General features: G+C 40.3%; 1 protein-coding gene across 2 annotated transcripts; it reads right to left on the bottom strand.

The window, feature by feature from the left end:
• Positions 1-1,429: 1,429 nt before the first annotated feature.
• Positions 1,430-26,032, bottom strand: gopc (golgi-associated PDZ and coiled-coil motif containing). Of its 2 annotated transcripts, XM_070987626.1 has the most exons (9): positions 25,491-26,032; positions 20,416-20,580; positions 17,546-17,569; positions 13,046-13,221; positions 6,188-6,353; positions 6,008-6,103; positions 4,978-5,142; positions 4,731-4,896; positions 1,430-3,762 (listed from the first exon to the last, which is right to left on the bottom strand). In XM_070987626.1, exons 1-9 carry the CDS (start codon positions 25,749-25,751, stop codon positions 3,647-3,649), a joined length of 1,335 nt encoding a protein of 444 aa, XP_070843727.1. In that variant the 5' UTR covers positions 25,752-26,032; the 3' UTR covers positions 1,430-3,646. The 2 variants fall into 2 exon arrangements, with proteins under 2 accessions (XP_070843727.1, XP_070843728.1); XM_070987627.1 differs by lacking the exon at positions 17,546-17,569 and having other exon boundaries at positions 25,491-26,022.
• Positions 26,033-27,865: the final 1,833 nt, after the last annotated feature.

The following is a 27,865-nucleotide window of genomic DNA, read 5'->3' as shown; positions in this document are numbered from 1 at the left end:
CCTGTCACATCTTTGTAGCACAGGATGAGTGGAACAACTGTGCTGAACCCCCTGCCAACATTGGCCTGAGGGAAACAGAGGAACAGCCAGAACCCAGTCCAGAACCAGCCTCTACTGTGGCTGCTGATAATGAACAGCCAGCACACAGTCCAGAGGAAAAACTCTGCTGCGGTTTACACTCCACCACCACTTGTGACCCCCAGTGCTGAACCTCCTGTCATCTCTGCTGCTGTCCAGGAGGGTTTAACAATCAGCCACATTGAACCAGTGTTGCAGGCTACATCCACCCAGGACCACACTCTACTGTGGTGTCATCTCCTCCACCTCCTCTGATCCTTCCTGCTGCTCCACTGCCTCTGAACACTCCACTGCTGTTTCATGTCTGAATTCACAGACTATTCCTCAGCTGAAATAATACATTCATTGTAGTATTACAGTAAGTGTGCATCAGTTTCATGTATTGTGAATTAATGCAACATAAAGACATTATCAAATACGAATTATAAGATACATTCACTGTATGCTTGCTCCTTCTCCTGGACCTTGTAAATGGACAGGTAGACCTGTCAATTTGCAGCACAATTTATGGTGACATTACACTTCAGAGGCACAAACTGCACTGGGATTAGCTCCTATTCATTTGACTAGTCACTAAAACGGTACATACTGAAAAGAAACATTTAATCATATGTATCCTGTATCTATTTACTTATTTATATTTAGGATGTCCATGCACATTTATTATTTTTAATATATTTCATTATGAACTTCATTTTAAAGTCCAGTGTGTAGGATTTTGTGGCATCTAGTGGCGAGATTGCAGATTGCAACCACTTGAATACACCTTATCTCATACTCTTCCAAGTGTGTAGAAGAACCTATGGTGGCTGCTGGAAACACAAAAGGCCCTCTATAGAGCCAGTGTTCAGTTCACCCGTTCTGGATTACTGTAAATTGTAATGACCATGGCGGTGCAACATGGCAGGCTCTGTGGAAGAGAGACCACTCCCTTTGTAGATATAAAGAGCTCATTGTAGACAAAAACACAACAGTAAGTATGTTCGGGTGATTACATAGTAATGAAAACCAAACTAGGAATATATTCCATTTCTACACACTGGAACTACAAATCTGGTTTGACATTGTTAAATATTTTTCCTGGCTGGATCACATCCTGGATGCTTTCTGAGGGCATCCAATTCTGCCCATTAGTACAAATGTTGGTTAAACTCCCTGTCAAAGCCCTTTCAGTGACGCTGATAGTTTATAGATCACCTTGGGTCAATTAGCCTTCAGATCCAAATTCCATGGGGGAGCTCGGACCCCACTCCTACCATACTTGAATGCAAGTCAAGCTAGAATTTATTCAAAAAAGGTAAGTTTTAAGGCACTGAAGACATAAAAAAAAGGAAAAAGTGCTGCAAATGTATTGTAAATAAATCAAATTGGAACCAATCTTTATTTAAAGGCTAAATAAACTGTTAAACTTCAATACATTACCTATAAAGATGCACATCATATTGTGTGTAAAGAGTTTAAAGACACAAACAAGTGCTAAGGAAAAAGAATAACGGACAGTAAGTAAAGAAATTGCCATGTGAACACTGCAAGGTTACGGAGTCATGGTGTAATAAGGGTTATCCCCGTGGTGTTCCTTTAGGCCAGAACACCAGCAGGTACTGTAGCAATGGTGACAACAGATACAAGAGTTGGACACAATAATGTATTCACCTGAATATCTTTGCATTGGTGAGGCCTGTGTCAGGGAGCAGTTTTTTCAACTCTCTACCCAGTTTGGAGTTTGTGGTTTGTTGTATTTTACTGCATTATACTGAGTGGTGTTCCTGACAAAATATGTGACACAGCAGAATGTAATGACAAGTGACAAAAAATGACAAAATACAGTATACAGCATTACAGAGTTAAGAAGACCCCAGTATTATGAATGATTGTATTCAATTACATCAAAAAAGTGTTATTGTGCCCACCCCTGTATACTTTTAACATACAGTGGCATGCCAAAATATGTTAGTGATGGAACAAGGTTAAAAATCTATGGCAGGATAACAGGTCAATGGAACATCTACCCTACAGTCACCACCTTATAAATAGGATATAATATCAGGTCAGAGCTTTGAGGTCATACACTGGTATTACACATAAAGTCACTGAAATGTCCTCACAGAATTGGGAGGGGATTTGCAATGTTAGTCATTAGAAGGTATAACATGCATTTAGTTTTTACACTTTAAAAATATCTGGAGGAAAGATGTATTTCCTTCAGCCTAAAATGGACATGTGGTATAATCATGGTTTGACTGTTTGACTGAGCTTCATGACTCGACAAAGACACCGTGCCCATACCATTGATAACTGGGATTTGGGATACTACTAGAGTGTTACAGGACACTGCTCATGCCCTAAAAAATTGGAGAAAAGAAGGTCGCAGTTCTGGATGGGATTGGGAGGCGCCTCTGGAACAGCACTTGAAAAACCTTTATGCTACCTTGAAAGACTCGTTTCAAAGAAGGAAACCCCTGGAGTGGGATGCAGGTATGGTTATCTGTTTCACAGCTTCTCTTGCCAAAGAGCAAGAGTAGTCACCAGAGGGTAAATGACATCACCTGAAAGCCCTCTTTTACACATTTCTATGCTGGATATCAGAAAACTGCGATACTAATAAGACTTTTGGTTTATTAAGTGTAAAAATGCACTACATGCTATGGATACTGTAACTATAGAGACAGATTCAAAAGTTTAAACTTCAGACCCAAAAGTAACTTTTCAAGTACTTTTACACTGTTCAGCAAGTACATCTCCAAAGAAATGTTGCCCAATGTTCCTCTTTAGACCCTGAATAAACTGATTATATATAGTTCCTATCTGCCCTCTTTGGCTTTTAATTGCTTTTCAGAAATGTTTGAAGTGTATTGTGACAACAAGCAAGATTTAACAGCATTTTTCCTTTTGATGTTTATTTTAAGAGGTTTCTGAATTTGATATTGTCATTGAACATGAATGTATGAATGGCCTTGCTCTTGCTCACTAAAATGATCAATTACATCTGAGAAAGTTGTTAACCAATTTGTTCTCTTTTTGTAAAACTTTTTTTTTTCCTTCATTCATTTCCTTCTTGTGATATTTTCCTGGCCTCTCCAGGGGTCCCTGTAGGACAATATAGTCTTGTCATAGTGCTGTAAAGACCAGAAAAATAAACAGAAGCAAAACACTACCTCAAAAGCAGCCCCTGAAAGACATTATCAAAACTGAGTAACCTCTTCCTCCATGATGTCACTGTGCCTCCATGAAAGCTTGGTAGCATCTACTTCCTTTTGCCATTTTCTCACATAAAGCTGTCAATACCCATTACAATTGTAATAATACATCCCAAAAAAGTTACACATTGTTCAGTAGCACTCCCTCCTCTGCGTGTAATTTTAGCCCCAATAATTGCCACATGCCCAGGCTAAACCCCTGAATCCCACCACCTCAGAACAACAAGAGAAAAAAGGGAAAACAGACTGTTTCTGTTAATTTTCCCTTGTCCCTAGGTTTATCGTAGAATTCTTTGATTGAGTTCTTTGAGAGGGATTTCCCCACCAATCCTTCTGTTATCTCTTCATATACTAATGGTTTGGCTGAGCCTCTAGGAGCAGTCAGTCTCATGGGGCTTTGAAAGGTTTTCATCTGAAGGTGTCTCACTGGAGATCCCAGTATCTCCTCCATTCTCTGGTCCATTACTCAGAGACATCTTCTCAAGTGCTGCAGGGAGGACACAGATTGAGATGCACAATAAGTAATATGCTGTTCTCTATCAAGCAAAAAAAGCGGGAGTGGGGGGTGGGGGTGGTTCCATGACACTGAATGATAATAAATGCTGGTACTCTACCTTTAAGGCACAGTCACTGAATTTAGATTTTCTTACATACCTCCATAGCATTGATGTCATAAGATGACAATCCCCAAAACTGTCCTTTCAACCTGTCAGTCTGTATGATTTCATGTTTATTAATTGGTTCATTTGAAAGGCAACTGACATATTAATCTCATCAAATACTGACCAAATAAGTCCATACTACTTAACGTCCCCTCAAATTTTCACTGAAAGTAAACCATTAAGTTGGAGTTCCTAATTCACGCTATCTAGATGAAGAGTGAAGAAGTAACAATTCCATCTGGCAGCCTATATCCCACTCCTCCTGCGAGTACTGAAACTACCACATTGTATTTCCTGAAAGAGCAGGAGGTAAGAGAATGTAGCCTGAATTTACAGCACATCAACACATTAAAGCAAGTGTAAATAAAATTTTGCCTATATGTAGAGTAGGATATGTTCAGCGCATTACTATATGAGACTTGCATGGAAGATAGTCTTAAAGGAACAAGGAAGAAAAGCAGCAGGAAACAACAAAAACAACTGTGCGAAACATTCAGTGAGAAGGAGGAAAGTGAACTGTGCATTTTCTGTCTTTATGGAAGATTGCAGGACTTTTCAACCTGGGTCCTCTTCTCATATGAGGCCATTCTGACTATAGGTCATACTAACTTTGTGGCTGCCACCTCTGTTGTAAGGATTTGATACAAACTCTGAAAAACAATGTATATTGGAAGCAACACAAGCCCTCTTAAGCTTTCCAAAAAAGAGAACATTTGTTTTTCTTATTTAATTCTGGATGACCTTTTATGGATCTCTGAGCATAGCGGTCAAAGCAAGTTTGTAAAAAATTCACCTTGCAATGATGCCGAGCTGTTGATTGGTGGCGCTGTGCTGCTGTTGTCCAGTTCATCCAGGTAAAGTCTGTAGTGATGACCACTGTCGTCTTCGTACTCCACATTCTCATCGTCGCTGTCCACCTCTGGGGCCACATAGACCACCTCAAACTCTATCTGTCCTCGCTGACACAGACACCTGGAATGAGCACTTTTGGAGAAACAGTGAAGTGTAGTACTGTGCTTATGTGTGCAAGTCTGTGTTACCTGTTGGGACAAAATTGTGACAGCCTCCTTGTGTTTGGCATCTCGCAAATTGATGCTGTTGACGGCAAGGATGGCATCTCCAACATGCAGACCTCCACATCTGTCTGCAGGCTGACTTGGATGGATCTCTGAAATTAGAATGGGGACACCGTGCTCTTTCCCACCCTGATGAGAACAGACACACAAGAGATAACTTATTTGGTGAGCAGCAGAGTAACACAGCAAGCCAAGCTAGTTACCGCCAATCCCACTATTGACCTTGACCACACATTACAGGCTGATGCTATCCACCTCCTGTAATCTCATTATGCAGCTAAATAGAGGTTATTATTAGCAATATGCCACAATTACAGCAAGTGCTGTCAAATAATATCAGTGCTTTCTTACTGGTCAAGACAAGATAATCAAACTCTGAAACTGATGTTGATCCAAGATCATTTCTCTTCAGTAAAATGTCCACTGCTGGTGAGGAGATGTGGAATTCAGTGATTTATCTTCAGAGATAAATGAAGATAAAGACAAAGATCCTCCTCCTCCACGTGGCTGCCATGTGTACATTACAAACAATGGAGGTGGCAAAGGACTGCTGTCTGTAAGCATCTTTAATGCTTTGTCTTGTGGAAATTGTATGCTACATGCATTTTAAAGTCTTTCCCTGCATCACACGAGTCAGTTCTCTCAATTTACAGATTTCCAAGCACACCTTGATGAGTAGAAAAGTCAGTAAGGTTTAGCTGGCACTACATATGAAAGCTTATACAACCATGATCTGAATGGAGCAGTTATTAGAACGCCTTCCCTGCGACCTGCACACAAAACCCAACTATGCAACACAATATAAAGATAAGTCAGAGGCTTAGTTTACTATCTGCTGCCATATTTTCACTTGCAGTAGGCAGGTTTGCATTCAAGCACATGGATTTGTTGGCTGCTTTAACTGGATCAGGGTTAAGTTTAAAAAGGCTCTCAGCCACTTTTAGAAAGGCCAGGGAAAAACAACACAAAACAAAAAACAACTGTGACTTCTTACTGTAATGGAGATTCCCAGCCCTTCATGATCATCTTTGACTAGTACCACCTTCCTGATAGGACCCACTCCCTGGGTTTTCTTCAACATATCTGGGTCCTGTAATAACATTAACACATTGAACTTTGGAAGCACAAATAAAAGTTATGAACAGTTTCAACTGCTTCATAGTTTTACACTCACATGCCCCACAGGAGAGGGAAGAGGCTTCTTAGAATCATTACGACCTCGACATGCCCTGATCACAGTCTTATGGCGGTGAAGGTGAATCTCTGCCTCCAGCTGGTTCCACAGCTTGTCGTGTGCTGGTCCTTTCATGTCACGGCCCAGTAACTGGATCTGCTGTACCCTGGAAGACAAACCATCCCTGTCCATGAATAAGTTCATCTGTGCAAACACCCATTGGCATTCCATCATCCAAATATTAGAAGCATACACCAGTCACAAAAACTGGATCATCTGAACATGCTTGTTTCACAGGCAGACTCTGATATTTCACTGTAAACTGAAACCTGGCTACATAAAACTAGAAATGACTCTGATGTATCTCTGAATGGTTTCAATTTGTACAGGACGGACAAATCTAGAGGGGAAGCTGGGGTAGACATTTATGTCAAATTCTGGTTTTCAGTCACAGCTTTAGTACTACTGTTACTATTACTGTTCCAAAATGTTTTGAATTCTTAGCTCTGAAAAACAATATAAGGTCCAAGAGTCAATCACTGTAGTGAGTGTGCATAGACCCCCCCACCCACACATCCTTCTGGCATATAAACTGGCTCAACAATTTCTCATTTTGTAGCTCAGAACTGCTAATCTTGGGTGACCTCAACTGAGACTGGCTGACTACTGAGTCTGAACAACTAAAATATGTGCACAATAACCTTAACTAGACAAATTCCCCTCGGTGGGAAATTTGGAGAGTGATACAGTGCGCAAACGCCGGGCCGTGTGGCAAACGCCGGGCCTTGGGCGTGCCTAGTGCTATCATATTAGCATGGCAACCCGATCTCAAAAGTCAAACCCGTTCATAGGACCCAATTTCAGCATTGGTGACAATGCTAAGCTGACATTAGCATGTCAAAAAACACATTGAAAAGGTCTCAAACACCCTTAGAATGCCTTTACCAATCATTTTAACGTATGTTAGCATGGGCATGCTAACATTAGCGTATCAAATATCACATTAAAAATATCTGAACCATCATTAGAACGCAATGACCAGTCATTTTAACCTATGTTAGCATTAGCATGCTAACATTAGCATGTTAGCACAACAACCCGACATCAATAGTCAAACCTTCATGCACCAACAAGTTCATAGGACCTTATGTTAGCATTAGCATGTTAGCATTGTGGCTAATGCTAACAGGCCAACATCACTCATTACATCACCAACATATACAACTCACCAGTAGGTAGCTTGGCTGTGGCTGGTTAGCACATCACTATAGAGCTTAATGGAGAACTGATCATTTGAGCTGCACAGCTGCAGCTAAAGCTACATATCGTCGCTGTCCGATAAAAAACACGTATCTCCACTTTTAACGATTTTGACTTTCCATTGGCTAAGGAATATTCACATTCTCCCCCAGCAACAGGTAGCATTGGGGATCCAAGTGACCAATGGAAAGACGTTTTATTACATCATATATTTAACACGTATCTCCATTGGGTGTCAGAAGTGTCCATCAATGCGCGTATCTCCCGTATGCGCGTATGTCAATCTATTGTATGACAACTGTGTTCAAGTTTTCGACTAGTTAACAGACATTCACGATTGTCATTTGCACGTAGTATTTCACATATTTTCGTTCTGTACAACTCAATCCTGAGGGCTAACTGCTAGCTAACCTTAGCCTGTATATCAGATGATTTGTCATGTCCGTAAACACAGACTGTATACCGTCAGTACTTGGCAGACTTATTATAGCATCTAACGCTAGGCTAATGTTGTCCTTGTATCGAGCGATGCCAAATGTATCTGTTCAGGAGGAAACACTGCACCGTTTCTTGTAACAAAGCATCTTAATAGCCCACCGATACACGTAGGCCGAAAGGTAAGTTTCTGCAGTAATTTGTGTGGTGCAGTGTTACGCAGGAACAGAGAAATTATGACAGGGGTTTAGATGATATCTGGGTAAATAACGTTAGGTTTTAAGCAAGGGATAGACGATAAACTCTGTGATTTCCTTGACCCGAGTCAGACTGATGCATGTGCGTTAATACAGTATTATACAGATTTAGTGGGACATGAACGGGAGACTCGAGGCTCGTAAATGACCGGACATCATTGGAACGCATTATTTAAAAAACACGTATGTCCACTGTCACTCACAACAACGCACGTAAATCCGATTAAAATACTAAACGGGTTGCTAATCACTGTGTAACTATAGGTTTTAATTTCGAGTCCTAAGTGTGTCTAATTACTGTGTTTTGGGTTTAATTTGTAAGTTAATTGACGAGTAAAACACTTTTTTCATGCTCCTGGAAAAAAATGAGTTTTGGAGATACGTGCTTTTTATCGGACAGCGACGATATGTGTGTGTGTGTGTGTGTGTGTGTGTGTGTGTGGCACTGAGGCTCAGGGGTTGCCACGGCAACTTAAGATCAGGCCACCTGCGGGTCTGTGAGAGTCTAAGGCTGAATCCCATTTCACCCCTTGGCCCTCCCCCTCCGTTTTGCGCGTTCACGTGGAGGGGTAGGGGTGTCCCAATTCCCATTATGACGGAGGGGTAGGGGGAAGTGGTAGGGCTATGTACCCCTCCAAACGGAGATTTTTCCGAGGCACACTCCAAACGACAGATTTCTCAGAATGCCTTGCAAGACCGGTATTTTCTCCATGAACGAAGTTTTAAAATGTACGAAAACCACTTTATTGTCTATTTTAACGTTGTTTCAATGTGTAGTGGTCATTTTCCTCGTAAAAAAACAAAACAGAAAAAAATCGATAGTAGTCAAGGCTTCAGTTACGTGGTTACCGTTGCCAGGCTGAATGCCACTAGTGGTGCTCTGTGGGCAGCCCTGATGATAATCTGTAGTGATAACGTTATCAATAATAACTTTGGCAACCTCGCTGCTGGTATTCAGTTACATTGATAGCGTTGTGGGATACAACATGCAGGAATGTCATACACAAATCGAATGTGACGGTAGCATTAGCTTGTCGCATCTGCCTACGTAAGAGGCAGCGGCAACTACTGATGACGTACGTGATTATCGAAGGGGTGTCCCAATTCGGAGGGGTTGACTTTCATTTTGCGAGGGAACACCAGGACGTCCGTACGTCAGCACGTCGATGATGATCTCAACGCTGATAGGCTGTCGCGGCGCGTCTTCACGTGAATCCGCCGCAAAAGTTCAATAATTTCAACTCGAGTGATGAAGCGATGGCGCGATGGGGCAACGCGATGAGAGCGATTTTCGCGGCCAACGCCTCCATCGTGTCCATCGCGCTGCGCAATCGCGGCCAACGCGTCCATCGCGCTGCGCAATCGCGGCCATCGCGTCGCCCGGCAAAATGACGCTTCAAATCGCGTCTTTGCATTGACTTTGTATGTAATCTTGCGGTGCGATCTTGTTTCATCGCGTTTGGTGGGAACGTAGCCTCAGAAACATCTGAATTTGGCCTCTGCGCACCCTCCGAACAAACGCTTCTCACACCAACACTGAAACTCCTATTGCCGAATTTTCTTCACCATGAGAGCCACAAGGCTTTGCTGTACACACTGATCACTTTCTTTTTTCGCTGGGCTCAAAAATGCAGATTTTAGAGCGAGTTAAAAAATGGCTGGTTTCTGTCTCTCCCGTTTGTGATTTGTATTGGACCTTATGGGCGAGGTCAGAGGCGCTCTCCTTGCTCAGAGGCTGAGAACTCAAAAAAGGTAAGTCCTATCGCTTAGATAGTGAGAATCGGCGCAAGCGGCACTACAACGCTGGAAATTTTCACGCGCGTAGAGCGAAATTTGTGCTTTGGAGGAGCGTGGAAAGACGAAAGTTTCACACAATTTTAAGAGCTTCTCTCCACTCTGGCAGTTAATCCCCTCCACTCTAGTGCGAACATTCCGTACAATACACACCCATTATAAACTCACAATTTCTCCCAAAACGCTCACGGTCATTGAACGGCGACTGCTCAAAAACTCTACGACCTATCAAAACGAGAATTACTACATCAATCGATGAGACTTGTGTCTACGTTTTAAAGTTGGAATGGCGCCTCTATGTGAAAGTATGCCGGAGCAGTAGCCCTTTGAAAAAGAGGGAGATTTTGTCGCATTTTTTGGCTATTATTTTTCTGTAGAGAAAAATAATAGCACACCATTCCCGATCGAGCCGCACGTTTTGATATATAATTCGCCTGGGTGCTCTCAAAACTGTAGGACTAGTAGCAAACCGAAATTTGTACGGAAGAAGAAGAAGAAGAAGAAGAAGAAGAAGAAGAAGAAGAAACACGCAGAAGAACAATAGTGGTTCACAGTGGATCACTAATTAATAATTGATCCTCAAGGCCAAATCTGAAAGATCACACAAAATCAACCCTAACAGATTTAATCCTCTCGAATAGAGATGATAAAATTGTTGCCTCTGGTGTACTTGACCTGGGTACCAATGATCATTGCCTGACAGCCTGTGTTAAAAACATAAAACTGAAAGGAACACTGTCTTGAGTGTCACCAAAAGACATTTAAAAGCTTTTGACAATCCTACTTACATGACTTATTTCATAGTTAAATTTGGCACACCTCTCTCATTCCAGATGTCAAACTAGCTCTAGATTACCTCAGGAAGTCCTTCCAAGTTAATTGTAAAGAAACATGCACCTTTTAAAAACTAAGAATGAAATTAGAGTAAATCTTTGGTATTCTCCTGACTCATCAGCTGTCTTTAAGAAAAGAAATGAATCCTGATCACCCGCCAGACACACAAGGGACAAGCCACTGGACATCATTCAGACACCTAAGAAACAAGTGTACAGCTTCAGTTAATGCTGTACACTTGCTGTACACTGAAGTCAACATAATATATGGACTTCATTACAGATACTTATTTGGACCTGGCCAAATTCTGGAAAGAAGTCAAAAACAGTGAAGCCATTACTCCTCAAGTCTCAAACTTCATGGTAACTTGGTGTCAGAACCCAATCATGTCTATTCAGCTATTAATTAACATTTTACTGCCACTGCCCACTGGGACCACTTCCACAATGAATAATTATGTGGATACTGCCAACCCAGAGTCCTAGTTGTCCGTTCAGCTTTTCCCTTTGATCTTGCTTTGGAAGCACTGCAGGCCACCAACATCAAGAAGTCAGTCAGTAAGGACAACTGGGATCCCTTTTTTGTCTGCACCTCTTATTAAGGAACACATCACACATATATATGTATGTGGATATATCCTAACTTTCCATCTTGTCAGGTATAGTCCCCAGTGTTTACAAACCCAGGTGGTCCCTATGCACAAAGCTGATGAGAGTATCTAAACAACAATCTTAATACCGTCCAATTTCAAAATTGTCCTGTCTCTCACAAATTCTGGAATGATTAGTGAAAAGCCAGCAGAGATTGTTCCTCACAAGTCCACATCAATCTAACCACAGCACCACCTCAACTGTGAGATTAGTACCAAACAACCTGATTACTGGTTTAGACAACAGAAAACACTGCGCTGCTATATTCATAGATTGAGCATTTAGCAAAGCATCTGATACAGCTGACCATTCTCTACTTACAGAAAGATTGATCATTACTGGCTTTGATAGGAATGCTTGCAGCTGGCTTCAGAACTACTTCTGTGATAGAAGTCAGTGTGTGAGGATGGGGGGAGCCCAGTCTGGATCTCTGCCGGTTGCAACAGCCATGCCATGAGGATCTGTTCTGGGTCCTGTCCTGTTAAATACTACAATACTAGTATAATACTAAATACTGTCTTTGTACATGGACGATACTATTTTGTAATGTATTGCTGATTCTGTCCAATTAGTCATTGAGAAACTGCAACTCTCCTTTCATGCATTGCAACATTAATGCAAAGTAATGAAAATAAAATGAAATCCCTGGTTTTCTCAGTTTTCTGCATAGCTCCACTGTTGATGGTTTAAATATTGAAAACATTACAGAAAACAACAATCTTGGCATCTGGCTTGATGATAAAATTTACATTTGTCACCAGCAACCTGTTGGAAAATTATGACAAGAGACTGGCTTTTTACACAGTAATAAAACCATCTTTCTTGTGATTTGTAGGAAGAGGATTGCTAAATGAACTTCCCCAATTTATTTTATTTATTTCATTATAGTAATTTATGGACTTGCTGCTGCATCCACACTAAGGCCCTTATATTTATACCACTCAGTCCTGAGGTTTATTACTGGTAATAGATACAATGCTCGACACCATATCCTCTCTGATAAGGCGACCTGGCCTGACCTGTGTATGCACTGTGTTTAGGTTGTGAAAGGGGTAATTAGCACTTGACAGGTGGACTATACTTTCCAACAAATTGTCATGAAATGGAAGCCTACTGCTATTACCAACCCTTTGAAATACCTTATTCGAGGATCTTAGAATAGAAAATTCACTGTCCTCTTTTATACCGTCTCACAAAACCTATTTTCATCATTTGGCTTTTTCTTAATTATTTTATCTGTTAATTGTTTTAATAGCTATTTCATGTGTTATTCATCAATTTATCTTTACCTTTAGCTGTGATATTTGTTATTTTTGCTCAGTAAGTATGACTATGTATTTGACTGTTCTCCTGCATTTTTTATTTGGTCTTGGTTGTGACACTTTTTAACAGTAGTTTTGAAAGGTGCAATGTAAATAAAGTTAGTATTATTATTATCATTATTATTATTATTACTTGACTTATGTTTGATTTTTTTCTGAAAGTGAGTACACTTTCATTTGTGTACATGATCCCACCCCTGGTTACTATATTGCTTGCCAATAGTATCATCAGTTGCAACATAATAATGTTTTCTTTGCACACCCTCAACTTTAATCTAAAAGGTGTTGTCAGCTCCAATTCCTTACCTGCCAGCCAGTTCCTTGTCCAGGTATTTGGCAGCAAGTCTGGCTCCGTATACTTCGGCCTGCAGTACTGCCATGTGCCTACGAAGGGCCTCGTTTTCTTTCTTATATAGTCTCACTTCTGCCTCCAGCCTTGACTCTGCTAATTTCTCCTTCTTGCTGGCCTCAAGCTCCTGTTCCTAGAACAAACACATCAAAAGTGAACATCAAACAAACAACACAACAAGCACTATAAGCACAATAAACAAAACTCCTGTGAATCTGTGGCAGCCAAATGTAGTACCATTTTATCAATATATAGTGTATTGCAAAGAAGTGTGCATTTTAATCTTACTAATATCTATGTTGAGAAATTTCAATTCATCAATTACTAGTTCTAGCAGGATAAGTGAAAATCAAATGAAAAGACTGATCATTCATAATCACTTTAGGGTTGACTGTGGTTTCCAGTGATTGAACTAGGAAAAGTAATCAGAAGAAATAGCTGCAGCTGAAAAGTTGATACATTAATAACTGAATTTTCAAGGTTAATATTTGGCTTGAAAAGATGTTTGGTGGCATTAATAAGGGCTAAAGAATGTGTTCTTGCTTCAGTTCATACAATTGGTTTCAAAACATTACCACACATGGCACATAGACACACAAATCCTGGGGTACCAGATATTTTTTAATCAGGAAAGGATACATTTGGCAACAATTCCCAGTAAATACCAGGATGATGAGCACTCAGAAGCTGTGAGTTCTAGGTTTTTTTTATTAACCGTTACAATATTAGACTCCTTAGCGGTCACACTTTACCTCCCACAAATTGTCAATTGCACAACCTTGTCTGGCTGCCTACTTTTCACTACATGTGAAGCTCGTCGAAAGAGTCATCACCAATAAGACACCAAGATTTACATATATGCAACATGGTTTTGAGAGAAGGTTTTCAGGATGACAGAACTGGAGTCACAGAGTAAAGTTCATGTCACGCCACAACACCAAAACACAGTGCAGCTGTATGATGCCACATGGGAAAATATATAGAGTACACTGAAGGGTAAGACACTCGTCGAGGGGTGGGGTGCATAATGCAATATGGGAATTACATGTTGGTTCAAATTCATGTGAACTTAACTTTTTGAAGAAGCATTAGCCTTACATTGTTTGGGCTACCAATTATCCAGCCAACCTCCTCTCTTCACAAAAACAATTCAGCAGACTTTCCACTTTTTGCTAGCTGAGCACAAACTTTCATTCTTTCCACCTTCAACATAAATATCAAAATGTATTTTATCTTTAAGTGTATATGTGTATGTTTTAGCCTGATTTAGTGTCCTTTTAATAAGATTTTGGAGAAAATCCCAGAGAAAAATCAGCTATATCAAGATTTAGAAGTACTTCCTCTCTGGTTTCTATCAGACATGAGGGATCTCAGTGGTGGAGCAAGTATTATTATAATGTAACTCACATTTAAGTTTAAGGCTACTTGGTATGCAAAACCCCTTTAATTCTGTACTCTGTAGCCTTTTCGCTTTCATTTTAGTAACTGCATGTCATTATTGTAAAGTGTTAATTATTGGCGACATAATATCATTGGTTGATAATTGTATTTGATATACATCATTTTATTGCTTTTATCATAATTTCTTTCTTTATAAATCCATTTCAAATGTCATCATGTACTTTATGATGTGGTACCTGATCACTTCAGCAACTCCACTTGGGCAGCCACTTGTTCCCAACCTGAAGGGGGCAATGCACGGGATTTCCAGCAAAGTGTTGTAGGAATTAGATGACTTACTAATCCTGGGAATCAGTCTATGAATTGTAAAACTCTTTATGGCCCTTTGTCACTGAGGGGAGAAAGAGGATCAAAGGACATGCAGCGGGGGACACTGGATAGAGGGGGAAGGTGAAGGTACAATTCACTGTACCTGACGAGTTTATGGTATAGTATAAACCCTAAAGAAACAGGATGAGTGAACTCCCCCAAATGGTCATTGCTCTTTAGATTTATGATTACCAGGTGTGTGTGTGTGTGTGTGTGTGTGTGTATGTGATAACCAGTTGTCCTTTTCCTGCTAACAGTATAAAAGCCAAGACATTGTGGAGATCTGGAGAGAACACTCTGCATGAGTCTTCCCTCCATGCTGCATGTATTAAAGAGACCTGATTCATCACATCAGAGAATTAGCAACTCTCAACAAGCAACACGGAGAATTTCCCTTACAGTGTCAATGCCTCAAATACAGGCCCATATATCACCTGCTTAGCCACTCATCTGGACTGGAGGTACTGTATTGGCCTGAACATAAGACAATGTTTTTCCTTGAAATTAAATATTAAAAAGTGTGGATCGTATTATATTTGAGGACTACTTAATTCACATTCGGACCAAACCTACATCACTTCATAGTTTCAGTGCAGTCAAGTGGGATAGATTGCATGGAGAGATGCAGGGAATTTCTTGAAAAAAGGCTGCCAAGAATACAGCAAGTTAATCAAGGCTTGAGAAGAATTTTAAAATCATGGTGACCAATGCGGCAAGTCAAACAACTGTCAAGCAGTCAAGAAATATGGTGCCACTAAAAGTCTCATTAGAAAATGGTGAGTTCAGGAACACAGCCTAAAAATGGTAAATGTCAGAGAAATTTATCTTATGTTGATGCCTTTTATTTTGCTGTTTTATATTTGTATTATTTTATCCTATTTATTCTACTTTATTTATTATCTTATGTATTTTTCTTCCTTTAACTGTGTAATTTATTTTAGTCATATCATGCCTTTTACTTTTAACTGCAGTGTTTCCTGTTTCCTCAGGGGGGTCCTCCACACTGAGAGTTGTGTCTGGTCTGCTGCTGGGGGTGCTGGTCCCGGGTCCCTTTGGCCCAGATGTAAGGCACGTGGGGGACTCCCCAAACATATGGAGGAAGGTGCTCTGGTCAGATGAGACTAAAATTGAACTTTTCGGCCACCAAGGACAACGCTATGTCTGGCGCAAACCCAACACATCCCATCACCCCAAGAACACCAACCCCACAGTGAAACATGGTGGTGGCAGCATCATGTTGTGGGGATGTTCTTCAGCAGCAGGGACTGGGAAACTGTTCCAAGAGTAGGAAAAGATGGATAGTGCTGTGTGGATAGTGTGAGATATTCTTGAGCAAAAACCTGTTTCGGTCTGCCTGTGATTTGAGACTGGAACAGAGGTTCACCTTCCAGCAGGACAATGACCCGAAGCATACTGCTAAAGCAACAATCTAGTGGTTTAAGGGGAAACATATAAATGTGTTAGAATGGTCTAGTCAAAGTCCAGACCTGAACTGAGAATCTGTGGTCAGACTTGAAGATTGCTGTTCACAAGCAAAAACCATCCAACATGAAGGAGCTGGAGCAGTTTTGCCTTGAGGAATGGGCAAAAATCCCAGTGGCAAGATGTGGCGAGCTCATAGAGACTTATCCAAAGTTACTTGCAGCTGTAATTGCTGTAAAAGGTGGCTAGTATTGGTTTTAGGGGGATGAATAATTATGCACGCTGAAGTTTTCTGTTATTTTGTCCTATTTCCTGTTTGCTTCACAATGAAAAAAAAAAATCACATCTTCGAAGTTGTAGGCATGTTCTGTAAATGAAATGATGCAAACCCTCAAACAATCCATTTTAATTCCAGGTTGTGAAGCAACAAAACATAAAAAATGCCAAGGGGGTGAATACTTTTGCAAGCCACTGTATACGTAGGCACTTAAGTACTAGCATATGCAACAGGTGGCCATGGACAACTGAGTTCTTGGACGTGTTACTGAGGAGGAAGACAGCTATAATTCATGTCCCAGTCCTGTCTACTCCTGCCTTTAAGCATCTCTGTTAGCACCCACAGTTTCGCCCCTTTTTTTCCCTTTGTGCCTTGTGTTTCCTCTCTCCCTCTCCCTCTTGTCTGTCTCTCCTGTGTCTGCCTAATGTTCGTGTGTCACCTTGCAGGGGTGTGGCTGACAGGTCGGGCTCAATCCCCTCAATCAATCAATTATTTAATCAAGGTTCACCTGCCGTCACAGTATAAAAGCCCTGGTGCTGCATTCAGTATTCACTGAATCATCTGTTCATCTCTGCCATAACGACAGAGACCAAGCAGAATCTGCTCAGTACCTTTTGATCAGTTTCCTTGCTTGCCTGCCTTCCCGACTCTGCTTTTTTGTATGTGCTCAGGTGCCTTGCCCTCACCTGTCCCCGTCCCTGCCCTGTCAGTCCGCATCCTGGAAGGAAACTGGATAAATATCCTTCTAGCCTGCTCCTTCTCAAGATCAACCCACATGCTGAAATCTCTTGACCGCCTCAGTCTGTTTTTGACAATAAGGAAGATTAAACATTGAACCTTTCCTGCTCTCTGTTCCCTCTCCTTTAAGTATGGCATTTGTGTCCTGTATTCAGTTAAATTTAATAACTGAATCACTAGTAGCTACACAAGCTATATTCAATTCAAACAATTGATTTTAAAAATCTTATTTTCTGCAAAACACACTTACCATCTCTTCAAATGTTGGTGCAGGCTTTAGGGGAAAAGGGGCAGAAGAAGAACAGAAAGAAGTAAATTAGAGAAATTCTAATTTTAGGCAGCAGAGATCATGAGCGAGTAAACCAGTTGATACAAGATGGTAGATATGTTCAAAAACAACACCGATTGTAAAAGGTACAACTCCAATTCAACAAAATGGGACACTGTGTATACCATAAATAAAAGCGGAATGCAATGACTTTCAAATCCTTTTCTACCTACATCAACAGTACAAAGACAAGATATTTAATGTTCAAACTGATCAACTTTATTGTTTTTTGTAAATACGTGCTCATTCTGAATGTGATGAATCTGTTGCAGAGATTGAAAAAAGTTGGGAAAGAACATGCTTACCACTTTCATGTCACCTTTTCTTTTTTACAACATTCAGTTTGTTTGGAAACTGCTGACACTAATTGTTGAAGTTATGAAAGTGACAATCTTCTAGCTTGACATACAACTTCAGTTGCTCAACACTCTCCATTGTCTTATTTTGTTCTATATGAAGTGCCACTCATTTTCAATGGGAGACAGGTCTGGAGTACAGGCAGATTGTTCTAGTACCCACACTCTTACTACGAAGCCATGCCGCTGTAACACCTGCAGAATGTGGTGTGGAATATGCAGGGACGTCCCTGAAAAAAACATCTGGATTGCAGCATATGTTGCTCTAAAACTTGCATGTACCTTTCAGCATTGATGGTGCCTTCACAGATGTGCAAGTAACAATGAGCAGGAACTCATCATTTGAGTCAATTGGAGGTGTAGAAAAAAAAAAGGCATGAACAACATTATGCTTTGAGGAAAAAGGGGAGGCTTGCAAGCCGAAGAACACCATCCCAACTGTGAGGTATGGGCATGACAGCATCATATTATGGGGTGCTTTGCTGCAGAAGGGACTGGTGCACTTCACAAAACGGATGACATCATGAAGTGAAGTCAAAGCTTGGTTACAAATGGGGCTCCCAAACAGACAATGACCCCAAATCAAAGCTGTGGCAAAATGGCTTACGGACACGTTAACATACGAAAGGACGCAATAAAGTCACTCACTTCCGGTGAGTACAGTTTGGAGGTAAAGGTACCCGGAGTTTGGAGTTTACATTACAGACACTTCAGTGTTTACATTTTACCAAACTTCTCTCAGAGATCAAAGAAACCAGATACACGTTTATGTCTCATATTCAACTGAACATGGGACAAATAGGATTTCTAAATCATTGCATTCTGTTTTTATTTACCTTTGACGCAGCACTTTTGGAATCAGGGTTGTAACTGAAAGCAGTGGAAACAATAGGAAAGCAAGAGTAGGAAGTACCAAAGCAAGAGCAGCCTAGACAAGTTCCAAAACAGCCACGTTATGCATGTCACTGCATACATCCATATAGTTTTGGTTTTCAAGTGCATTTTCCTGTGACTTCCGGGCATTACTTCATTGACTGCATTTTGGGCTGTGTGCGATGTCCAAAACACTTCAAGTGCATAGCAGTACTTTTACTACACTTGCTACTATGCACTGTGTGCATGTAAATGGAGCAGGGTTTTAAGAATGGTCAAATAGTTTGTATCATTGAATGCCCTTCGTAATCTAATAATGACAATTTCAAACATAAAAGAAATTATATTTGTGTATGTCTGATTTTAATGACTAAAGATAAATTCTTTACATTATTTTCAATAATCTTCCATGGAGACCCTGCAATATCCCACTAAATGCATTAGTACCAGCTACACAATCTTTCAAGTTTTTAAAGGTTAGCTGCAGACACACACAAAATGCTGAAGTAAATAAGTTATTGTATGTGTTCAGTAATGTCCATCTAATAATGCATGCTCCAGCATACATTTCATTGTTTCTGGTACGTAAAGTGTAATTCATTTTCATGCATTTCAGTGACAAGTGATTATTATGAGGGATGGCACAAATGTATGCTCTGGTCAATTTTGTGTTGACCATTTGTGAATTATGTTCAACCCCATCTCGTTTACCATGCTTTGTGGGTGTGACTTTTTTTGCTGGATCATTACCACTGGCCCCTAGAGGGCCAACCTAGAGTGTCCGAAGTCCACCCACCATAGTATCACAAAATTCAGTGGGGACAAACTGTTCAGTGCACAGGTGTTCTTCTTCCTCTGAATGAGATAAAACGTCTTGCTTTTTTTGTTGTTGTTGTTATGACAACAGTGTAAAATACACCCCAAATTTTAAAAAGGGAACATTTCCACTGTTTATGAATAGATGAATAGAACAGTGCACCATGATGGGACGAGGTGTCTAGTTGGTCCAGATTGGACCTCCAAAGAAACGTCCTGAAATTGCAGACCTTTCTCACATTTTCCAACATCATACTTTGATTAGGCTGGTATTAAACAGCATTTATGCATCACACTGATTATGATGGAAAGCTCACAAGACCACAGGATGTTGCCAGAAACATCATCTTCAAGAAGTATAGCCAAAGATTCCCCTTATTCCTGGAGTTTGTTAACAAATAAGGCAAGCTCACTAGATACATAGTTAGAGTATGATTTTTGGTCCTTTCAACCACAAAAACCAACAACCACCTTGGTCAAATGTCAAGTCAAATATATTGTGCTCATATTTTGGTTAACTTGGTTTGCCCTGGGTCGTAAGTGATTAAGATGCATACTATATAGCACTGACCTTTCTATAATGTCACATCCCCCTCTCTCTTACTGCACTTTATTTCTTTATCTATACTGTCTCTATCAAATAAAAGCAAAATCCTATTAAATGAAATAAATCTAAATAGTTTCTCCTAATGCAAAATGTTGAATTATTCAGTCTAAAAGTTGAGAACAGCTTCTCCTCCTACCTACCAGTCTGTCTTTGATAGAGTCAGAGTCCTCAGCCTGGCCTTGCTTGGCATGAAGCTGCAGCTGGAGGGCATGAAGCTGCAGGAGCTGGTCATGGACCTCTCTTTCTACCACGGCCCGCTCAGCCTTCGCCTCCGTCAGCTCAGAACGCAGGTCCACCAGCTGAGCCTGGAGTGGATGAAATGAGGTAAAGAGACAAAGTATGCAAAGGTCAATTTCAACTATAGTTGTGCTATAGGAGTTGTCCTCAGATGGGAGACAGAACCAACATGTCTGGACTGCCAGAACATCTAGTCAAGTTTTCAATTCACAAGGACTCAGCACTCACCACCGTAAGGTCACTGTCCATACACTGATAGTGACTGGCAAACCATAAGTTATGTCATTAGGATCTGCCAGGGGGTGTACTAGTTTAGAAATAGTTTGCAAAAAGTACTTCTGTACTTTGTCCATCAAAGACAACTGATAGTTGTAAGTGGCTAAAACCAAAATAAAGCCTACAAATTTGACGGGCATTTTTTCTTGCTGAAATTGAAGTTATCACTATATTGACATGTATGATTCCTGTGAATAATACAGTGAGGAGTACAGAGGACTGATAAAGAGCTTCATCACATGGTGCATATGACGTCACAGTGAAGCATCATCACTTCATAATTTTATAAGACATCTGTGTGAAACTTTGTCATAATTATGTGATAAAGTTTATGTATTTTTTGGTTTAGTAATTTAGTTATTTTAACAGCGCAAAACCATAATGCCTCCAGCCACAACCATCACTGATACAGAAGCATCAAAAACACAAGACCCAACCTTTTTAAATCTGTCTAGTCATAATGGCCACTGACAATGATTCCTGAGTTAGCTGTGAGAATATTCTGCCCCTACATCGCTGCTTCTCTGATGTCCGTCTCTTTCTCTCACTGCTCTCTTGATTTGGTGAATCAATCAATCAAACATTTCAAACAACAGTTGGTGGTGTGTGTTGGAACAGTGAAAGACGAACTAAGAGGGTTTGGTGAGTTTTATTTTTCATTTGGTTCAAACTCGGCACAGTTGTCAAGTTTGAATTAAGTATGTATAGGTATATAATATTACTGTTTAGAAATTGAAATGAAATATAATGAAATTGAATGCTTCTATTGTGTTTCTAAGAAATATTATAGCTCCTAAAGGAACAACGTATGTGGTGAACTCTTTGGGGGCGACCAGTAGTTTGGACAGAAATTCTGAATAAAAACATTAAGCCACAAAACAAAACAAAACAAAACAATACAAGCATTTGTATGACAATCAACTCTTTCTAACACAGAGCTGCAGTGCAATAAATTCCAGGGCCTGCATCTACATTCACTGCTTCAAAGGTACTCAGGTCTTTAAACACATTAGCAGGGTGTTATGCATATTAATATTTTGCTCATACAAAAGGTATGTTTATTGATCCCGAAATGCTGCTCATGAAGTGAAAAGTTGTGTTTTTACACAGACATGGGCATGAGAGACATTTTTTGTTTGGCAGTTCGACAATTTCAGAGGGAGCTTTTCCATTTTTTAACAATAACAGAAAATGAACTGTGAAGAAAATAAAATGGACGTAATGCAAGAACAATTCTTTCTTCCCATCCTCACCTCTCTTCCTTTTTTCATGCTTGTTGTGAATTGCTCGTTTCAACCCAATGAGAGCCACCTGCTCATGAGGTGAAACGTTTGTGATATTTAATCAGTATAATTTACGCCCCTAAAATTTAAATATAAGGCTACCTGCTCCACTCTCCATCTTGTTGACTTTTGCTCTCAGATCAAATTACAGTTTTTTTGGCCTTTGCAGATAGACAGATTGTCTATCTGTCATGATGTCTACGACCGGTCTGGACCATTCATGAATTTTGTTCATAGCTAAGGAAAAATTATAAGTATGAGAAAATTGGTGAAAGCCAAAAAATTTTTTTTACTCACACATGCCGCAGAAGAACTAGCCTGTTTTTTGCATGTGGCCTAAAACGTGGTGTCAAAGTCCCAGTGTTTCAAATTTAGCTTTGGCAAAAGAGATCCCAAGCTATCCCAGAAGTGGGATTTTGGAAAACCTTTTCCTTTATTAAGTATTATTACAGAAAGATGTTTGGACAGCATTTTCCCCCTAAATGTATTCATTTATTTTAAGGTACAATCAGTTCCAATGAAAAATAAATTGACATTTATGTTCCCCTGCATTTACTCACACTGCATTACCACAGCGTGTCACCATTTATTCAACTGTTTTTGTGCATGAGAGATGATGACGTCCACTGTCACTGTTACTGTGATTGCATTTCTGTCTGTTTGTCTCTGTCTGTCTCTCGTTCTCTCTCTTGCTCTCTCTCTCTCGACTAGAAAGCAGGAGCATATAACCCCAGTCTTGGCATCGCTACACTTGCTTCCTGTTCATTTTACAATAGTCTTTGAGGTTTTATTTCTTGTTTTTAAAGTTTTACATGGGTTGGCCCCCCATTATTTAGCAGACCTTATTCAGGTCCACAAACCTATTAAAGAACTGAGGTTGTCCAGTCAAGTGGTCCTGGAGGTCCCCAGATCCAGACTCAGGACTAAAGGTGACCAAGCCTTTTCAGTGGCAGCCCCTAAACTCTGGAACAGCCTGCCACTGGACATTAGGGCTGCTCGGACTAGGGAATCTTTTAAGTCCCAGCTGAAGACCCATCTTTACTCAATGGCTTTCAGTTCGGTTTGGCGTTGACATCCTGGCTGCATATATATTGTTTTTCTTCATTGTATATTCTTTTTGCAGTGCTTAGAAGTCTGTAAAGCACTTTGGTCAACTTTGTTTTTTTTTAAATGTGCTATATAAATAAAATTGACCTTGACCTTGACCTTGTAAATAACACACACAGAGTGATGCACGCAGGTCCAGGGCATATGACTGAGACATGTGCCAGTCAAGTGAGGTAGAGGTTGAGCAATTCAAAGGGCTGGTTGGCACCCTGAGCCCGTGTACGTTTTCCCATTGAAGAGCTACTGTGACTGAATGTATTGAAAACCACTTTGAAGAGACGGATGAGCAAAAAGTCAAGCTAGCTCTGACCACTGACTGCTGGACAGCTCTAACTAACAAAAGCCACTTTATCAGTGCTGACTGGGAGCCAGGTTCTGTTATCTAATTGTCGTTTTTACAAGGAAAATGTGTTGAAGTCCAACATACTTAAGCCTCTCCAGTCATGATGTCAGCTGAAATTAACTGTTGAGTTATATGTGTTTATTGCAGCTCTACACACTGTTTTCCCACACTGCTTCTCTAAAGCCTCTGATGATGATATTTTGTTTCTGAGTTTGAATGAGGTGTGTTTTACAATCATAAAATTACTGTTTCTGTAAATGGATATCATGGCTGTTTCTACTTAAACAAAAAGGTTTACTCTGTTACAAAAAAGTCTATATCTGTACGGATCCTTTCATAATGTTGTCAGATCTTAGGAATAAGAATCTGAGCCTGTCAGCGGCAAAAACAAACACTTTTAGGGGAATAAACTGACAGTGCCTGAGGGATTACATGGCAGCCTCTCTCTGCCACAGTGCTGTCACTCTATGCAAAGAACAAGCAATTTTGGTGGACAGACACTGCGCAAATATCCAGAGGGATTACATCGCAGCACTCTTGTTCAATATGGCAGCAGTTTCAAAAATGAGTGTCCCCATTGGTCACTTACACACAAAAACAAGGCAAAATTGGGTCCATAAACCCAGATAACATTTTAGTGTAATTTCTCCTATTTGATCGGGACAATTTATACTTTAAACGGCCATGTGACCTTAACACTGCATACAAAACCTAACATCCAAACCTTAAGGCACACTTCTACAACACAATTCTGCATCCACACTATGGTTAGGCCACCTGCTCATTACAAGCTTTTAACCATTCGCACACACAAACCAATGGCACAGCATCGGGCGCAATTTGGGGTTCAGCTTGGCCGCAGAATAAACTGATAGGTGGGTGACCACTCTACTTCCTGACCAAAGCACTGCCAAAGCGTTTTTCCAACATTTTATTGGCCAATAATGGTAAATTGCAGGTAACACATCTTGCTATACAATAATAATATATTAAGCTTCAAAAGAGCAGTACAAATCTCAGTATATTTATATCATCATATATTATTTATATATTGGCATACTGTGTATGTCCCACTGTACAGCCCTGAACAGGGCCACATTTGTCGTGAGTTTTTTGGCCTAAGTCTCTCTCGTGGAAGATGACGTCAAAACTTTATTTTCGAAGTGACAGATATTTCATCCATCCAGGTGGTTAGAAGAGTTTCTGAGGATTCTATAAATACCTTCAGAATAGCAGTAAGTGTTGTTAAATCTGTCAAAAATCAGTTGGTATTCCAAATATTGGACAAAAAACAGCTCTGTAGTAGGGCTGTGACTCGAACGTAATGGCGCTTCATGAGAGGCTAGTCCAACAGCAGCTAGCTATAGGAGTCAAATATGTTTACCACATAAATGACTGCTGCCAAAAGTGTGGCGTTACCTTTGAATATAATGTTATGGCGGTTACTAGTTTTACAGCTATCTTCCGATGTAAGAAGCATCTGTCGATGGCACGGTTACACAGTATGTGGCGCATAGCAGGAACATGTCAGCAGTCGTGCCAGTGAAGAATCGTAATGAGCAGGTGGATAGTGGCATGAGGCGGTGCAACCACTATGAGAACGTTTTCACGTTCGTCAAAGTGGCGGCATAGAACTCGTCAGAGTGCCATAAAGGATGGGCATATGACTCTTCAGTTACAGTGGTGCACCATCGGTATATGCCGGTGGACAGTAACAGCGTCTGCCTGAGTAACAAGAGGCATAACGCACATTCAAGTCACACACAGTAACGATATATCATACTCAGTAGTAACACTGCAGTAAAAATCGACATGTCGGTGAGTGCTAACGTTATGTGCCAAAGTTATGTGCCAGCTGAAAAGCAGCGGTTCACCTTTCGATCTCGGCAGGGGTTTAATGATAGCTACGTTCACTTAGATGAAACTTTTATGTGTAACATTTTTCGTGCATCTTACATCAGTTACTAACCTCTAGCTTATGGTTGAGTTGGAAAACCGTCTGGGTTTTGTGACAAAGCTGAGCAAAACAGGAACTGAGGCTGGTCATCTTCTGCCGACCCTCATACGTAATATCAACTTGATCTGGGTCTATTTCTCCGAGCAGCAGATCCACGTCTACGAAGGCCTTGTCAAACTCTTTCTCCAGCACTTCCAGCCAACGAAACATAGACATACCAGGGCCAAGGCCCGAGCTGTGGCCTGCCGGGGAGCATCCAGCCGAAGCGGACATTGCTAGAGCACAGCAGAATCAGAACGTCAACGTTAGCTTCACCTTACCAGCTAAATTTTAAATGCGAGTAACGTCAGCGAAACCCCTCCCAGCGAAATAACGTTGAAAATCGACGACTTATGTTAGACTGCGTATTGGCTTCACAGACTGAAGTCTGACAAGTTTCGTTTTCTGATTCTTGTGAAAAACACAGTCTATCCAGGAAGTCCCACATCAGACTCCCGATTGCATCTGGTATGCAACTACTACAGTCTGCCTGTCAGTGAAAAGCAGTGGATTGCAGAGTGGGACGATACAATCAGACCGGTATGGCAAGCCTAAACAGCCAAATATCACCTCTACTTCCACGATTTCCACTACCACGCTATTTTTCCACATTTTTTTTATTCGTCAAAAATGCCAGCCGTTTTTTAGTAGCAAATCTGGTCTTCGTGCCAGCACTGTTCAGGTCATTTTCCCCCTTTTCCCCCTTTTTTTAATTAACAAATGATAACATACTGGAAAAGCCAGGTGCAGAAAAATATCAGCACTTATAAAACAAAGAGATGAAGCGTATATTAGTGCTGTCAATCAATTAAAATATTTAATCACGAATAATCTTATGAATGTCATAGTTAACTCACGATTAATCGCACATTTTTATCTATTCTAAATGTCCCTTGAATTATCATTTTAATACTGATATCAACATGGAAAAGTGGATAGGCTTGCTTTGTGCAAATGTTTTTAATTGAAAACAATGTGTAGTGTTACATTTCACACTAACATTCTCACTTTGAGCAGTCATTCACATTTGAATGAATCAAATCTCACACAATTTAACGCTGTCAATAAACTGATGACAAAAAATACCTGGTTACAAAAAAGCCCCTTCAACAACCCTTTCTAAGGGATCAAAACAGGGTAATACAAGATAAAGTTACTAAGTGCACATTATCGCTATTATCGATCAACTAGGACTATTTTTGAATGGAAAGTGTAGTTTAAAAAAGTTGCCAGATGGGTCGACTGACAAGACCAAAGTTATCTGTGTGTATTGTTGGTGTGAACTGAATTATCACCGTAGCACATCCAGTCTGAAATACCAGTTGATGGCTAAACACACGGCTTATACGAATTTTCCGTCGCCTCCTTGCCAAAACCAGGCGACAATGGATGGCTTTCGACAGAGGCATATGGATGCTATTATGTTCAAAGGAAACTGAAGAAAGGAAAGTTTAAGCCATGGTTTAACTGCACTATAGCCTGAGTCCTAGTTTACAATGATATGCACTTTGTAACTTTATTTTGGATCACCCTGTTTAATCCCTTAGAAAGGGTTGTAACCAAGTATTTATTTTTTGTCATCAGTTTATTGACAGTGTTAAATTGTGTGAGATTTGATTCATTCAAATGTGAATGACTGCTCAAAGTGAGAATGTTAGTGTCAGGTCCTACTCTGGGTTTAGTCTGTGTCAGTTCCTGTTTTATTTTGAAGGGTATTTTCAGTTCCTGTTTTGTGTTGTCTTGTGTGGTGTCTTGACTTCCCCATTTGTGTGATTGTTCATTGTCTACACCTGTGTCTAATTTTTCCACCCTTTGTGTGTATATATACCTGCCCTTCCCAGTGTGTCTTTGTCAGATTGTCTGCATCCTTGTGAGTAGCTTTCCGGCGTTTTCCTCGTGTACTGTATTCCTTATGCTTTGACCTGTTTCTGCTCGTGTTCTCCTTTTTAATTTCTGATTAATTGTGAGTTAACTATGACATTCATGAGATTAATCGTGATTAAATATTTTAATCGATTGACAGCATTTCTGTCTATCTATCTATCTATCTATCTATCTATCTATCTATCTATCTATCTATCTATCTATCTATCTATCTATCTATCTATCTATCTATCTATCTATCTATACACACACACACACACACACACACACACACACACACACACACACACATACACACACACACACACACACACATACATACATACATGCATACATACATACAGTACAGGTATCAAGGGGGAAAAAACTAATTTATTGTAGTATTAAATATTATATAATTAATATTCAATAACCTGAGGGACTTAAGCAGAGACCTCATTTCCATGAAAAAGGCAAAAATTTAG

Source organism: Chaetodon trifascialis, chromosome 19 (genome assembly GCF_039877785.1).
Source record: "Chaetodon trifascialis isolate fChaTrf1 chromosome 19, fChaTrf1.hap1, whole genome shotgun sequence".
NCBI lineage: Eukaryota > Metazoa > Chordata > Actinopteri > Chaetodontiformes > Chaetodontidae > Chaetodon > Chaetodon trifascialis.
Note: the sequence above shows the minus strand (reverse complement) of the source record. Positions and strands in the feature narration are given on the sequence as shown.

What these genes read in the sequence shown, in the direction of transcription:
- gopc (XM_070987626.1), bottom strand. Translation starts at nt 25,751, where the DNA reads ATGTCCGCTTCGGCTGGATGCTCCCCGGCAGGCCACAGCTCGGGCCTT. An exon ending in ACTCTATCAAAGACAGACTG is followed by an intron (nt 17,570 to 20,415) that starts GTAGGTAGGAGG and finishes TTTCCCCTAAAG; the next exon opens with CCTGCACCAACATTTGAAGA. An exon ending in CAGCTCGGCATCATTGCAAG is followed by an intron (nt 3,763 to 4,730) that starts GTGAATTTTTTA and finishes TCCTCCCTGCAG; the next exon opens with CACTTGAGAAGATGTCTCTG.